The sequence below is a fragment of the Grampus griseus genome, assembly GCF_964374135.1.
Source record: "Grampus griseus genome assembly, chromosome: 14".
NCBI lineage: Eukaryota > Metazoa > Chordata > Mammalia > Artiodactyla > Delphinidae > Grampus > Grampus griseus.
Genome location: NC_139008.1, coordinates 82,544,184 through 82,561,048, shown reverse-complemented (window position 1 = coordinate 82,561,048; position 16,865 = coordinate 82,544,184). Strand labels below are relative to the sequence as shown.

The 16,865-nt window shown below is 43.0% G+C and overlaps 1 protein-coding gene across 3 annotated transcripts in view; it reads right to left on the bottom strand.

Annotated features, from left to right (window-relative positions):
* The window catches only part of RTF2 (replication termination factor 2), a 40,218-nt gene extending 30,839 nt beyond the window's left edge, over positions 1 to 9,379 (bottom strand). For all 3 annotated transcript variants that reach the window (XM_082670062.1, XM_082670063.1, XM_082670064.1), the window contains exons 1-4: positions 9,245 to 9,379; positions 5,442 to 5,536; positions 4,508 to 4,601; positions 2,632 to 2,771 (exon numbers count right to left, since the gene is read on the bottom strand). In XM_082670062.1, the coding sequence (XP_082526188.1) occupies positions 2,632 to 2,771; positions 4,508 to 4,601; positions 5,442 to 5,536; positions 9,245 to 9,313 (398 nt within the window). In that variant the 5' untranslated portion in view covers positions 9,314 to 9,379. The remainder of the gene's footprint in view (positions 1 to 2,631; positions 2,772 to 4,507; positions 4,602 to 5,441; positions 5,537 to 9,244) is intronic.
* Positions 9,380 to 16,865: the final 7,486 nt, after the last annotated feature.

Sequence of the window (16,865 nt, the reverse complement as noted above, 5' to 3'; positions counted from 1 at the left end):
AACAAGGACATACAGTGTTTTACCTATCAAGCAATAATGAAAGAGTCTGAAGGTATCCAGTTGGAAACTGTCTGAGGAAACAGGCACGTGTTGCTGGGTGGCCACAACATTTCAGGACAATTGGCAGTAGTATCAGGTAAAGCATCACTCTGCAGACTTTCTCCTACAGAAACATGCCCACAAGTGTGCACATGCACAAGTATGTATTTATGAAGTTGTGTAGGACAGCAAGGAAGAAGAGGAAGCCACCTAATGCCTATCAACAGAGGACTGGTTAAATAAATATGAACTCTTACACAGCTATTGAAAAGAATAAGGTGAGACACTTCCCTGGTGGCACAGTGGTTAAGACTCCATACTCCCACGGCAGGGGCCCTGGGTTCGATCCCTGGTCCGGGAATTGGATCCCACATGATGCTGCAAGTAGGAGTTTGTGTGTCACAGCTGGGGAGCCCGCAAGCCGCAACTGAGGACCCTGTCTGCCACAACTAAGGAGCCGGCAAGTTGCAACTAAGGAGCCTGCCTACCACAACTAAGACCCGATGCAACCAAAAAAATTAAAAAAAAAAAAAGAATAAGGAAATCTGTATGTATGGCCAAGAAAATGTTTAAATTAGACAGAGAAGTAGAAAAAAATAAGGTTACAAAATATGTGTAATATGATTCCATGCCGGTGGGAAGCATACATGTCTATTTGTGTCTCTCTTGCAGAGGTGCAGGGAAGTGTGTTGTGTGTTGGGGTTGCAGAGGTCTGTAGGGGGCGTTAGACACCGAACAGCTAACAGTGCTGTCACTGGAGGCTAGGATGGGGTAAAGGTGCAAAAAGCACTTTCACAATTTACTTCTTTTTAATTTACTTCTTTATTTATTTTTTTATTTGGCTGTGCTGGGTCTTAGTTGCAGCATGTGGGATCTAGTTCCCCGACCAGGGATCAAACCCGGGCCCCCTGCATCGGGAGCGTGGAGTCTTAGCCACTGAACCACCAGGGAAGCCCCTCACATTTACTTGTTATGTTCCTCTAAAAAATACCACCATAGAAACTTTCTCCAAACTTTTCACCATAGAAACTTTCTCTAATTTCTCCATAGAAACTTTTAATCCTAGGGATTATAGCAGATGCAGATTCCTCTAATGAAAACCAAATTAATAACATTGTACTAATATTCATTAAATGTTGTTTAGGACTTAAAAAAAAACCTGCTTTATGAGTGCTTACTAAGTATTAGTGACTTAGGAACTGGTTTTTCTTTAAACAAAGGCTAAATGTTTTTATTATACCAATAACCTATTTCTATTTTTCTATACACTTAAATCTTTATTATACAAACGTTATTAAATATACAAACTAACCCCCAAATCAATTTTTGAGTGTGGAGGCCCTATTAACAGGAAGAGGGCAAAGCCAAAACAGGCAAAGCTCAATTAACCGAGAAGAGAAAAGGGAGAAGAGATTAACCAGCAAATGAAAGGGAAAAAACTGGGGGAAGCCACAACTGGAGCAACAGGCTACAGGTAACCCCTGCTCAGGACGCCAGAGTTGAGTCTGTTTCTGCTAAGTTCCTCTTTTGGGGGTGAACCATGGTTTTCTTAAAAAGAAGTGGGAAGCCAGATACAAAAGGTCACATATTGTGTGATTCTATTTTATATGAAATATTCAGAATAGGTAAATCCACTGGACAGAAAGCAGATTGTTTGCTGCTAGGGGCTGGGGGGAGGGGGCATGGGGAGGGACTGCTTAATGGGTAGGGGGTTTTTACTTTGGGGTGCTGAAAATGTTCCGGAACTAGATGGAGGTGATGGTTGCACAACACTGAGAATGTACTAAATGCCACTGAAACATACACTTTAAAAAGACTGTGAATGTTATGACTTTCACCTCAAAATAATGTGTACATATACACACACACACACACACACACATGTAGGACAAGGTTAGGTACATGAATCTCATTCCCCAGAATATTCCTCTTGTGAAATTTAGTCTGGACTACCAGCTATTAAAGATATTTCTAAATGGTGGGAAAGAAGTTTAAAGCTTTGGCAAAGTGAGACATCCTATAAAAAGGCACCTACTAATCCACTCGACACTCGTATTTTTTTAAGGGGGAAATACACTTACTTACTTACATTTGCAATATAAATCTCAAGCTTAAGATTTCTGGTGCTCTAGCCAGAGGATCTGTTAGCTACAAATTCAAAGCCAGTCATCATCATCAACCGGGCCTTTCACTGACCGATCAACCACACATTCTGTAAGACCGTTTTCCACTGCAGAGTTTTAAGCAATTGTTAAGGAAATGGCATTTGTTTGATGGGAAATATCTGTCCTTTACTTTCTTTCCCATAGGAGAAGACCAAAGAACTCAACTCAAGTCTCTTAAGTGTCACAAGACAAATGTTTCAACTCCCTCTTTACTTTAGGTTCTCCTGACCTCAAGAACAGAAAGCTGCAGACAACAAAGAGGCCACATTACACGTGGCTGGTAGGGAATGAACATGGCCTTGTGCGCCACCCAAACCAAAAGGCACCTTAAAGAAATCTGTGTGATTATTAAGCTTCGGCACAGATCCTAACAGCACTGGGATTACTCACCCAGACTCCACAGCATCTGCCCACGCCCATTACTGACCTGTGTCGGCCATTCATCTCCAAGCCCACAACAGGGCAGATGAAACGTGCCCGCTGGAGGTCATCGTGTTTGTCACCTTTAGTGTTTCCTTTATCTCCTTCCCAGGCGGGGTTATCAGAAAGTCTCAGTTCTGTCACATTCTGTGAAAAAAACATGAATATTTTAAGAGTTCCTTTGACAAATGGATCATCTTTGGCCTTAATTATTATTCTAGTCCCTTCCCATTCAAACCTCTTTTTCTACTTTCCTTTAACATCAATTAACATGGATATAAAATTAAACCATAAGTTGTGATAGAAAACAAAATTTTTTAAATGCACTGTCTAGCAAATAATTAATTTCTATTTTACAAGCATTTTGCTATATAAGGCAAAGTAACTTCAGACATGAAAATTTACCCCACTAAGAGAAGAAAGCTTTGTATTAGTTTCATCCAGAAAGGAACACTTTCTTCCCTGGCTGATGAAGCCTCACTGAGGCTGTTCATATTACTGACCAGCCACGTTTATTTAACAGATAAATAGACGGTAAATCTGTGAGGCCATGGTCTAATGAGTCCAAGGCAGAATATTAGCCGGAGATTACTGTCACACTCCAAGATCCAGCTGTTCCGGTTTTCAAAATTCAGTTTTACAAGGAGTGACTTAACAGCCCCACTTTAGCATTTGAAGCATTTCTTCATATTTAACCGCACCATTTGATTTCAACACTCCAGAGAGCAGCTGAGCACCTTGAAAGGAAAGCCACCACACACGGGGTCGGCTTCCTGCTTGCGTGTTCATCAAGTTCTCTGCTCAGAGTGTCTGTGGACTATTAACTGCAGTAATAATAACCTTTGCATTGTTTTATGTGAATCCTTTTGTCTTTACAGTTGTGATTTCTTAGAAAAAAAAATTTTGCATTGAAGTTAAAAGTTCAACCACATACATTATATATTGTGTTTTAAGTATAGACTTGTATAAGTTAATTTCAGTGATAATCGCATTTTTGAGATAAGATAATTATGCTACTATGGGTTTTTGAGAAATGAATTCTCTTCCCAAGGAAACGATGGCAACAGTCAGCATGGTTACCTCTACAGCACTACCAACAGCTACATCTCAGAATCACTAATTTGTCTGAAATAAACATATTCTGTAATTACCCCGAGAACTCAAACAAAAAGCCTATTATAATAATAAAAAATTTTTAAAAAGAAACGGAAGAAGGAAAAAACTCAAAGCCGTAGCCTGGGCGTCAGGGGCTCTGGACCTAGTTTAAGCGCCCCACTGATGAGCCATGAGGCCTCAACATGTCATACACAGCGAGTGTTTTCACCTGTCAAGCCTGGTGGTTCTCGAATTCTTCACTACTTTGATTTTTCTCCCACTGACCAGATTTGAAAGATTCTGTCCTCTCAACAAACTTCCTTTACTAAAAAGCTTGTTTTTCCACTTTTATGAAAGAACTTTCAGAACCTCTAATCAGCAGGAGATAACCACTATGATTGAATAGTTATCCACCTATAAAAATCTCTAATTCTATAAAAGTGTCTTCCAAACCAAAATTCGAGTGGCTGAGTTTTAACTATAAAAATAATGCCCCCCCAAACCTATATAGCACAATATACAAGTTTCGAAGTTTTGAAACTCGTATACTACAGTTTTGAAGTTCTTTCCCACAGATGAACTCACAACAGATTTATAATCCAGGAAGTACGGGTGTGAGGACTTCTGGTTTGAACTTCAAGTGACTTGCCCCAAATCACACCTTTATTAGGTGGCTGGGCAGGACTGGAATTCCAAATTTCCAAGTTCAGTCTAAAATTTACATGAATTCTATAAAATAAACCCTAACCACTGAAAGCGCCGGAGCACTTCAGAATCACCTGTCTTACCTTAATGCTTTTAATGTGAGAGGCTGCCTTCCCAAGAGCCTTTTCAGAAGACTTGTCCAATAAAAACTCAATGATGGCATCTTTGTTGTAAAGTCTGCAACAATAAAGATCAGTCAAAACATTCTGGCAATAATCAACCTTCACCCAAAGGAAGGAGACTAAATTGAGTACAATCCAAAGTCATTTACGTCTGATAATAGAAATGCCCTGCACTCCTAAAAAAAAAGTAAATTTAATCCTGTATCAACCATTTCCAAAGCATACAAAGAAAGAAACTAGTTTACATAAAGGGCTACAAACTGGCAGTCTGAGGACTGAATGTGACCTGAACAAGGCTTTTTTTAAATTGGGAAGTTTAATATAAAAGTACACATTTTCAACTTTCCCTGAAAAAAAGAAAAAAAAACAACCATATGTTCTGGAATCAGTCTACAATCTTGAACTGTAACAACAGGCTGGAACTGAATAGCAGCTACCCTTAATTTGCCTTTTTTGTCGGCCGTGCAGCACAGCTTGTGGGATCTTAGTTCTCCAACCAGGGACTGAACCTGGGCCCTTGGCAGTGAGAGCGTTGAGTCAGTCCTAACCACTGGAGCACCAGGGAATTCCTGCAGCTACCTTTTAGACAGGAATGTGAACTCTCCAGTTTCCCCCAGTCCTCACCATTCCCTACTGACCCCACATGGGTCCTTCATGCATTTATCTTTATAACTTAACTCCTAATGGCCCCTGAGTTTTCAACCCATGGATTAAATAAACCAAACGGAATAGAAAAGTGCAGAAGTATGTTCTGAGACAGGGAATGATAACCCAGGCTTCACAAATTTGCTGGAGATCATTCACATTTGATGAATCAAGAACAGCATTTATACATTAAAATTCTTTTTAAGATCATTTAATAAAAACTCGTCTCTATTAAGTAAAGGAACCACACCTGCCAAGTTCACAGGCAACTATTGGTCGTCTTAATATTTCTTGACTTAGAGTACAATAGTTCCACTGGGCCACTAACTCAGCATTCTTGTCAACCTGAGAAAAGAAAAAAAATCTTGTCAATTAATTTTCACCTCTGAAAGACACATGGTCCACAGTTCCACATATAAAGGCTTATTCAGTAATACCACACTGTGACAATTTTTTTTGTTTGTTTTTAAAATATTTATTTATTTATTTATTTGGTTGCGCCGGGTTTTAGTTGTGGCTCACCAGCTCCTTAGTCGTGGCTCGAGGGCTCCTTAGTTGCAGCATGCGAACCCTTAGCTGTGGCAAGCATGTGGCATCTAGTTCCTTGACCAGGGATTGAACCCAGGATCCCTGCATTGGGAGCGCGGAGTCTTAACCACTGCACCACCAGGGAAGTCCCACGATTTTTGTGTTTTAAATCAAAGATAGTGACACACGAAGTTGGGATTTAAAAAGTCACAAGTAACCGACACTATGTCAAATAAAGGCCTCTCTATACATGACATGTACAAAGAAACAGTTCACATCAAGTCATTATATTGCTTATGCTAGTTACATATTAATATCTATATCTTAACAGTAAGTTAGGAAGGCCATACAGAAAAAACAAGCAGTACAGGTTAATTCCTAACAATGGGAAAGGCTCCAAAGTTGTAGCAGAATTTAAGGACAAAGAATTGAGAAGATAGGCATTTTTAAAAAAAAACAGTTCAGCACAGACTGTATAATTCTTTATAAAATCAGCAATTTAACAGAAGTGTTTTTTGCCAACTGCTCACTATGTGGCATATCAAGCCATTATCCACAGTATAAAGATCCAGATCTGAGACCTTCCCGAGTCCTCAAATGATATTTTCTCCTATTTAATATTCCATGTCCCACTCTTTCCTCTTCCTAAAATGTCAAACCTGAATAATGTAACAGGATGGCACATTTGAAAGGAAACAGGAAGAAAAAATTTTAAATTCCCTTAAATTTAATTTTTGCAGGAACAACTACTTAAGTGTTTACTGTGTGCCAGGCACTGTGCTAAGCAGTTTCAGTGACTTGTCTTTTAGCCCTCATAAAACCTTCTGAGTTAGGATTTTTACCTTTGTAGTTGAGGAAACTGACATACCAAGAAGTTAAGTTACATGTCAAGGTCACAAACACACAAGCAGACCAAGGAGCTAGGATAAAAAACCAGGCAGGGGACTTCACTGGTGGCACAATCGTTAAGAATCTGCCTGCCAATGCAGGAGACACAGGTTCGATCCCTGGTCCAGGAAGATCCCACGTGCCACGGGGCAACTAGGCCCGTGCACCACAACTACTGAGCCTGCGCTCTAGAGCACGCGAGCCACAACTACTGAAGCCCACGCTTAGAGCCCGTGCTCCGCAACTAGAGAAGCCACCGGAATGAGAAGCCCGTGCACCGCAACAAAGAGTAGCCCCTGCTCACCGCTCACTGCAACTAGAGAAAGCCTGCGCGCAGCAACAAAGACCCAACGCAGCTAACAAAAAATCAATTTAAAAAAATAAAAAGCCATGTTCAGCAAGTTTAGGATCTACTTTCCAGATTACTCCTTGCCCAGGAATTTAAAAATTGGTCCCCCCAAAACTTCTGAAAACATTTATTCTAGGGTCACTCTTTTCAGGGCAAGGTATCAAATTTGAGTAATGTTTTGGGCCAGACCCAACATACCACATGAGTGATCAACAAATGTTATTATTTACCTATTTGAAAATGTAAGCTATACAAGGGCTGGACTCTGTTTCCTGCTGCATCCTCAGGGCCTAGAATGGTGTATACGGTAAGCACTTAATAAGTATTTGTTGAGTGAATAAGGATAATAAAACTCCATCCTGCCTGGGCACTCTAGTTGTTTCAGATCACCCTTTTTCTTTTCTATCCCCTTCTGACACCTATTCTTTGCCAAGCCTTTCATTAAGCTACTTCTTCAGCTCTGGGCACAAGTTAACAAAACTGAGCTGAATACTCTTTGGGTAAAAGCTCTCGCACACAAGTGGTAACTACCCAGCATTAATGTCTGCACATGTTGGTATGATTAGAGGGTACGCTCCATCCTCCTGGGTGTTCATTCACTCTCAAATTCCACATATTTGTTGGGTGTCTACTGTGTGGCAGACACACCACAGGAGTCACAGAAATAAAACATACAAGGACCCTGTCCATATAGGAAAGAGACAAGAACAAATATAGTGATAATCATTATAAAGAAAAGTAGGGACTTCCCTGGTGGTCCAGTGGGTAAGACTCCACGCTCCCCACACAGGGGGCCCGGGTTCGATCCCTGGTCAGGGAACTAGATCCCGCATGCATGCCGCAACTAAGAGTCCACATGCTGCAACTAAGACCCGGCGCAGCCAAAATAAATAAATAAATAATTTTTATTTAAAGAAAGAAAAATAAAGCAGCAGAACAGGATAGAGTGATCAGAAGTGAGATGTATTTTGGCTACAGTGGACTGAGATAACATTTGAGTAAAGAACTGATTGATGTTAAAAAAAAAAACAAAACCCAAATGATATGACTATCTCAGTGAAGAACATATCAGGTTGAGGAAATTATACTCCAGGTTGAGGAACAAGGCCTGTGTAGCTGGAACAGAATGAAAGGGCTGGAGAAGGGCAGAAGATGAGGTAATTACATCAGACCCTGTCTGACCACACAGGGTCTTGTGGGATTCTTTTTCTGAATACAATGGGAAACCACTGGAGTGGTTTAAATACAGTTGATATGTGGAGTTTATCTTTAAAAAAGACTTCTCTGGCTGCTGAATGGAGACTCATATGGACCATCCACAATGTGCCAGCCACTTGTATTAGGTACTTTACACACCTTCTATTATTAAAAAGTAATTACTAGTGCTAATTTTGAAATCCTGAATAACTGGATGTGAATCCTGGCTTCATTACCTACCAGTTGCATGATCTTGGTCACGCTACTGACTCAATTTCCCTGTTAGTAGCATGGAAATTATAATACATAATTTGCTCAATTACTGGTGAGCATTAGGGATTATTCACTCATTCATTTATCCACTACATCTACTGCACCAGGAGCTGTGCTAGTTGTAGAGGGGGTAAAAGGTGCAGGCTCTGCCACCAGGAGCTTACCATCCTCTGAGATCAACATTAACCAACCTGAAAGCAGTCTACATGGTTGTTAGATAGTTTTAAAGAGGAGGACCTGGGGACTTCCCCTGCGGTCTAGTGCTTAGGGCTCCGCGCTTCCACTGCAGGAGGCACGGATTCGATCCCTGGTCGGGGAACTAAAATCCCACATACCTCGCAGCGCAGCAGAGAAAAAAAAAAAAAAAGAGGAGGACCTGATCTCATAGGTAACAGTTTGAGAAGACTTCACTGAGAAAACGAAGTTAGTGTGTACAAAACTCAACAAAGAGCAGCCATTTGTATCACTGTTACTAGCAGCAGACAGACTTCAAATCCTGGTTCTGCCACTTACTAGCTTTACAACTTTCTCCTCCTGAGCCTCAATTTGCATGTCTTCTGACAGTATGTACCCGTAGAGCTGTTTTGAGAATTACATGAGATACCCCATATTATGCGCACTGCCGGGTGAATAGCAACAACACGCACTCAATAGAGGCCCGTTATTAATACTGTGGTTAATCTTGAGTTCTCTGAAAGGGATAAATGAGCACAGTTGCGTGTGGAAACCCGCTGGCTCCCCCTCCCACCTCTTTTCGCCCCCTGGGGGCGTCCGCGTGCCCCACTACCCCCGGGCCCCACTGGACCCATGTCACTGACCTTCTCAACCTTCTTCGGCCCCTTCACCAGTTCATGCCTCTTGGGGATTGTTCCCCCGTCGCAACCCATCGCAAGCCGGGAGTCAGAGTCCAAAGTAAACCCCTACAGCCGCAACTTCCGGGCTGCCTAGCGACTGTAGCAGTCACTTCCGGCGCGCCGCAGTGACGCAAAACGCCCGTCGCAACGCGGCGGGGGTGGGGTGGGGCTTTTGCCCCGCCCTGGTTGCCATGGAGAACATCGCTGGGCGCTGGGCGTGGCCCCACGGCGGGAGCTGCTGCAAAGTGCTGAATGGGCCTCGAGTGCGAAGCAGGGTGCGGAGCGTTCTTCCACTCCCTCGCGGCAGCCCGTCGGGCCCCAGCCTGTCTGACTCTGGGCAGACATCCGTAGGCTGGGGAGCTCGTGGAGGGAAGGGCTGCATTTTATTCGTGCAATTAGTGATGAATATGGATGGAACTGTTATTTCAGTTAACGTTCATGTGTTCAAAAAGAGAACGTATCTTTTTAGTGAGCATCAGTTGTGACCTAAGCACTCGTAACAAATCCTTTGAAGTGATATTATATGAGATTATGGAGGAGTAAGATCCTCTAAGGCCTGAAACTTTCTGATACTGCCACGTATATTTTATACATATGAAATAGTGCACACAGTTTGTACATGTATACATTTCATTCACAGCAGACTGAAGCCCAGGCAAAAATATTTTACTTATTAAAACGCAGGTATATAAAAAAATTAAAAATAAATTAAAGGATAAAGGAGGTATAATTAACAGACTCAGGTATAGTTATAAAACGTACACTGATGTTTCCAAGAGACAGGCTGTATCATATCTATAATGAGAACACAAATCCCATGCAAAACCCCTGTTAAAATCCATGATTGTCTGCTTTCATGCTCTTGACCATCTCTCCATTTGTTCCTTTAATTATTACAAATATTAGGGGAAAGCTTATCCACTGCGAGTAAAGCCGACCATTTATGAATGGATGTTACCACGTTGACCAAAGTGAAACATAAAAAACAGAAAATATTCCCCACTTGGGAACAGAAAATAAAGTGTATGTGGATATGAAAACCTCAGGGGCTATAAGATTGGGTTATCTGTTACTGCAGTTAATGGGAATTAAAAGAAAATAAACCCTTTAATCAGCTGGCCTCTCATTGGCTTATGATTTATTTTTATGCCCATGACAAGAATTGTAAACTCCCTAGGGACTTTGATTTATTCCCTGTTGCATCCTCAGTGCCTAGAAGAATCTTTGGCACACTCACTATTCAGTAGTCAGTAAACCAAAAGAAAGTACAGACTCATTCAGAGAGAGGTGACAAGCAGCCCCTAAAACTGATGAGTACACCTAGAATCTCATTTCTAGGGGAGGAAACAGAAGGCTGGAAAGATCGAAGCACTCGTCAACGGTCAGACAGCTAGTCAGTGAGAGCTGGGAATGGGTTCTAAGATTAGTTTTCTCTTACAGCAATGGACAGAAAATCAGACAGAGAATAGCAAAAACCCAAGGATCTTTAGACAGACTCTCAAACCAGTGCTATTTTCTGACAAGTATATCTACCCCTCACTGAATTCATTTGGGGCAGAAAAAACAAAAACAGCTGCTCTTGGGCTTCCCTGGTGGCACAGTGGTTGAGAGTCCGCCTGTCGATGCAGGGGACACGGGTTCGTGCCCCGGTCCGGGAAGATCCCACATGCTGTGGAGCGGCTGGGCCCGTGAGCCGTGGCCGCTGAGCCTGCGCATCCAGAGCCTGTGCTCCGCATCGGGAGAGGTCACAACAGTGAGAGGCCCGCGTACCGAAAAAAAAAAAAAATAGCTGCTCTTTATCAAACCATGATTCTACCTACACTGGGAGATTTGGAAACATTCTTTCCTTCTGTCCTCACAATCTTAGTAGGGGGTGTAATGCCTTCTGTTTCCCGAAGGACAAACCTGAGTCTCAGATGTCCAAGGTGTCTTGGGTCAGGGTCACACATCAAGGAAGTAGGAGTAGGAGATGAGGAAGGGGCTTCCTCAAATGAGGCCCATCTAACCACAGATGCCAGGATCCTTGACTTCTCCCCGCAAAGCTGCTGATGACACCCAGTGGTGATGACTCTCAGGGCATTAAAGGTCAGGCAGCTGGATGTTTTTTCTCTTCCTCCTTTGTTTCTTTTTTTAGAGTATTGGTCTCTAAGTTACTTCTTGTTGCAGACCATACACAGCTAAGTTGATTATTATCATCAGTAGCAACTAATTTGTGTTGAGAGCTGTCAGGCATTGTATTCCGTGCTTTATTTGATTTGAGCCATTTCATTTCCAGCGCACTGGGCAGCAGCTTCTTCCCACTGCCTTTGCTGAATGAACCAGTAAAGGATATTCCCTTAAGAGGATCCTTGGTGACAACTTTGATCCTTGGATCAAACTGTGAACTTGAAGGGCAGGAGAGGAATGAAATCATGAAAGAGAAAAACATTACCCTCTAGCAAAATCAGTATTCCTTAACCTTTCTGGGGTCATTGGACCTGTTGGAGAATTTGATGAAAACTTTGGACTTATTCCGCAGAAGAATATCCATAAGCATGTAGGAAATTTTGCTACAGTTTATACGTGTATGTATTTCATTCATGACTTCCCGAGGCCCAGGCTAAGAACCAATACTTTAAATGCTTCTACTGGGTGTTACTATAGTTCCCAAATATTTCAGACTTCTAAACTGTTGAGGGTTTGATTTCCGGTTAGCTCTGCCCATGTGCTCTCCAGAGGTGCAGTTTTAAATTCTGTTTGGAGGGACTTCCCTGGTGGCGCAGTGGTTAAGAATCCGCCTGCCAAGGCAGGGGACACGGGTTCGAGCCCTGGTCTGGGAAGATCCCACATGCCACAGAGCAACTAAGCCCGTGCGCCACAACTACTAAGCCTGCGCTCTAGAGCCCAAGAGCCACAACTACTGAGCCCATGTGACACAACTACTGAAACCCGCGTGCCTAGAGCCCATGCTCCACAACGAGAGAAGCCACCGCAATGAGAAGCCCGTGCACTGCAACGAAGAGTAGCCCCTGCTCGTCACAACTAGAGAAAGCTCATGCGCAGCAGCAAAGACCCAACGCAGCCATAAATAAATAAATAACATAAATAATAAGAATTCTTTCCGGAAAAAGTTGATATGCAGAGTAACTCACTTTAAGAGTTAGCATGAAAAAAAAAAAAAACAACTCTGTGCTAGGATTCTTCAAGAATTTCGCAGCCTCATTTAAGGTTACACTTGGGAGGATAACCCAAAGATGGTTAAAATAAAATAAAGTAGAAAATGGAATTGATTGCTGAGATAACTCAGGACAAAAATTACTTTTTGTTTGCAGTTTTAGTGAAATATTAAAAATATTCTAGGAGGGTCTTCCCTGGCAGTCCAGTGGTTAAGACTCCGAGCTTCCACTGCAGGGGGTGCAGGTTTGATCCCTGGTCGGGGAACTGAGATCCCACAGGCCGCACGGTGTGACCGAAAACAAAATATTCCAGGACTGTATGGGCCTTACATGAAGTGGCCCCTGGCTACTCCTTTCAGCTCATGTCACTCTCTTCTCTATGTCTCACTCAGTTCCAGCCTCACGGGCATGCTCCTCTCCGTTGAACTCTCCAGGTGTACGTCTACTCTGGGCACTCACCTTGCTATTCCCTTTCCAGAACACTCTTCCCCATGTTTGCCAGACCAGCTCCCTTCAGCGACGCATCACTCAGCTCCTGGTCCCCTATTCGGAGTCATCTTCCCAGACCTCTCCAACTAAAAAAGCACATCTCCTCCATCATGCTACCCCCTACCTTGATTTAATTTCTTCCTTGCACTTCCCACCACTGATACCGTGTTATAAATTTAAATTTTGATATCTTGTTCACCATGGATTTTTTGCATTGATTTAGATTTTTAAAATATGGCATCAAAGTATAATTTATCTTGATTACTAAGTTTTGGGGGAGCCCCCCCTTACATTTTCCATCCAAAAAGAGTGCCTCACTCGCCTCACCCGGTTCTGGCCCTGGTTTTCCATCTCTCTCAGCTGGGATGAAAGCTGCATGACGCAGAGTCTTTGCTTTGGCCCCTGCAGCACCTCTAGTGATCAGCAGAGGCCTGGGCAGATAGGAGGTGCTCACTAAATGTTGAATGAATGAAAGGAAAAGGGCATTAGCAAATAACCTACATAAATGGGCAACTTTTGCAAAGGGGCAGCTTCAGGAGACATGGGGTGCCTACCTGGGGAGAACATAAAGTTTTTAAAAGATGCTTTGTTAAGAAAAATAGTTGCCACTGGGTGCTTGGGTCCACAGTGCTTATCACACTAGGAGATCTCTAAACAAGGCTTCTTACCACTTCCATCTTCCTGATGAAATTGAACTTAATTGAGATCAAGTTGCTACCACCACCATCACCACCATACCACCCACCATTTCCTCTTCCTACCTGGAGAGGAAACAGTACAGAAGTCTGGGTGTTAGAGAAAAATACTTAGCCAAAAGTTGCTGAAAGCTAAAAAATACGATTTTATCCTAATTTACAGGTTTTTTTCAGAAGTAATTTTCCTATTGAATTAATCAGTGGAAACTCATCCCACAACTGCTCTCTTTTAAAAAAAAGGAGGGAAACACATTTAGCTGAGAGCAGCAGTTTGCATTATTTTAAACCCAATGGTTTTGTACTTTGTTGACAAAGGTCCTTGGTTTGAACTCTTCTCAAAAAAGGAAGTATATATAGATATAGCTCCAGATCCGTGTGTGTGTGTGTTTCTCTCTCTGTCTTTCTCTTTCTCTTTGGCTCTATCCATGGCTTGATCTCTCCACTTACATACGTACATACATAGTATTCTGAAACCATTTGGGACCTGTCCATTACCTATTGGAGACTATGTCACTTCTAAAGGACTAAATGAGCTGAAACATCTAAAGCATTAGAACAGTGTCTGGAATATAGTAATCCCTTAATAGATACATCTTGTTGTTATCACTCATGTGTAAAACATCATTTTGCCCCGTGGAGTAAACAATTATTGGTGTCTCCCTGGAGCAACCCCTCCTCCTAACACCATTGCTAACTTTGCTAGGGGCTCCAGCTGGGACACAGCGCTCCAAGGGTCTCTCGTGTTTCTGCACATCTTCTGAGCAGAGGCATTGACTTGACATTTTTTTCTAGACTATCCTTTCCAGGATGTTTGTAACAAACTCCCTTGGAAGACAGAGATAACCTCTCCCTCCAGAGCAGAAGGGCGGGATTGTTTGCTGTCCAATATCGTAAAGATAAGGTCTCCCTCTGAGGCAAAGCTTGGTCAGGTTTACACAGATACTATAAAAGATTGGGGCTTCCTATGTCCAGGGTTTTTTTTCTTTGGCTTTGATGCAAACCCACTGTGTGTATAGCATCACATGGGCCCACCTTTGCATTGCCCCTGGGACTTGAGGGATGTGAGGAAATGATGCAAAGATGAAACATAAGCTGCTTGCGAGGCTGTAAGAAAAGCCCCCTGACTGTGCAGGAGAGTTGACATGACAGGCCTGACTAATCTCCCTAGAAAGTCCTGCTTGCAAGGTTGGCTTTGGTGCTTGGATAGGAATTTGGATTTGAGGAGGGTTTTCACCATCCCCAGAGTTGGTAAGAATGGTGCAGGGCCTAAACTGTTTGTACAAATGATGTGATTCATGCTGGATGCCTGCTCTCCTTTGGAGAGTCTGGAATTTTGGTCCACGCCACACAGAGGCTGCCTGCATGATCAGCCCCAGTGAAGACCCTGGGGGCCAGGCTCTCAAGAGTTTCCCTAACCGGCAACATTGCCCATGTGTTTGTCACAGCTCGCTGCTGGAGGAATTAAGGGTGTCCTGTGTGACCTCTGGGAGGGGACTCTCAGCACCTTGAGCCTGGTTTCCTTGCTACTTCACCCCCCGCCACCTGTGCGCTTTCCCTTTGTCGATTTTGCTTTGTCTCCTCTCACCGTGATGGCTCAGAGCTGTGAGCACAGCTATATGTGGGAACCTGTGAATCCTCCTATCGAATCACTGGACCTCGTCTTGGGGACCCTGACATAGCCTCTGACCTCAGTCTCGTGTCTTCTCTCAGCATTCATGAAGTTGTCACAGGCTAACTTGTGAATTTGAAGTAGGAGAAAATCTCAGACATGTCACAGTTCTTGTCAGATCCATCCCCTTACCTCTCTCGGGACACATGGGAGTGTGTGTGTGTGTGTGTGTGTGTGTGTGCGCGCGCGCGCGTGTGTGTTTGCGTGCATGTGTGTGTGTAGGGGTGAATTCCAGGTCTAGGACAACTTGGGTATTACATGCCCTTCTCATCATGGAGCTTTCAGGGGCAGGCATCTGATCTAAACTAGTCCAAGCAAAAATCAAGACTCTTCCCCATTGGCCACAAACCAAGAAGGACATAACTCAGGGCAGCCACCCTGCAACCATGAGAGTTAACACAGAGAGAGTGGGACCGAGAAATTGGGCCTTGATGATTCTGCTGGAGGACCCAAAATCAGCTGTTCTTTTTAAAAATTTTTTAAATTAAAAAAATGTTTTATACAGCAGGTTCTTATTAGTTATCTATTTTATACATATTAGTGTATACATGTCAATCCCAATCTCCCAGTTCATCCCCCCCCCACTTTCCCCCCTTGGTGTCCATACGTTTGTTCTCTACATCTGTGGCTCTATTTCTGCCTTGCAAAACGGTTCATCTGTACCATTTTTCTAGATCCCACATACATGCATTAATATACGATATTTGTTTTTCTCTTTCTGACTTATTTCACTCTGTATAACAGTCTCTAAGTCCATCCACGTCTCTGCAAATGACCCAATTTCGTTCCTTTTTATGGCTGAGTAATATTCCATTGTATATATGTACCACACCTTCTTTATCCATTTGTCTGTTGATGGGCATTTTGGTTGCTTCCATGACCTGGCTATTGTAAATAGTGCTCCAATGAACATTGGGGTGCACGTGTCTTTTGAGTTATGGTTTTCTCTGGGTATATGCCCAATAGTGGGATTCCTAAAACCAGCTGTTCTTGAAGCCAGCCTGCCCCTGGATTAACTTAAGATACTTGAGTCAATAAATTCCCTTTATTGCTTAAGAGAGCATGGATACGGTTTTTGATTCCTTGTAACAGAAGGAGTCGTAGCTGATACAGATCACAGCTGCTCCCAGAATGTGGCTCTCTCCATTCTAGTGTAGGGAACCAAGCCTCACAAAGACGGGGTCCTTCTTTAGGGACCCTGAGACTAACTCAATGAAAATAATTAGTCTTTTGGCAGTCAACAATTTAAAAGAGCTTACTAAGTAGCAGGTAGGAACCGGAGCTAGTACCATTTCAGGTGATTTCCAGACTGGAGATGCCTAGTGGCTGAGGTGCACGTAGGAGATGTGAAGACTTGAAGCGATGATGTAACCATAGCAACGTAAGCTAAAGCCCCAGCTACAAGGAGAGGAAGAGGAGGTGGTTTGACTTGCGGGGGTGGTGGGGGGAGCTCTGGGCCCCTCTCAGATCTGTGCCCAGCGATAAGGATCCTGATTATACCACACTTCCTGGCTTTGCTTTTCCTGAGCTAGCCTTGCGCGTGCGAACTTGGCCTCTTCTGTAGCTCCTTGAACACT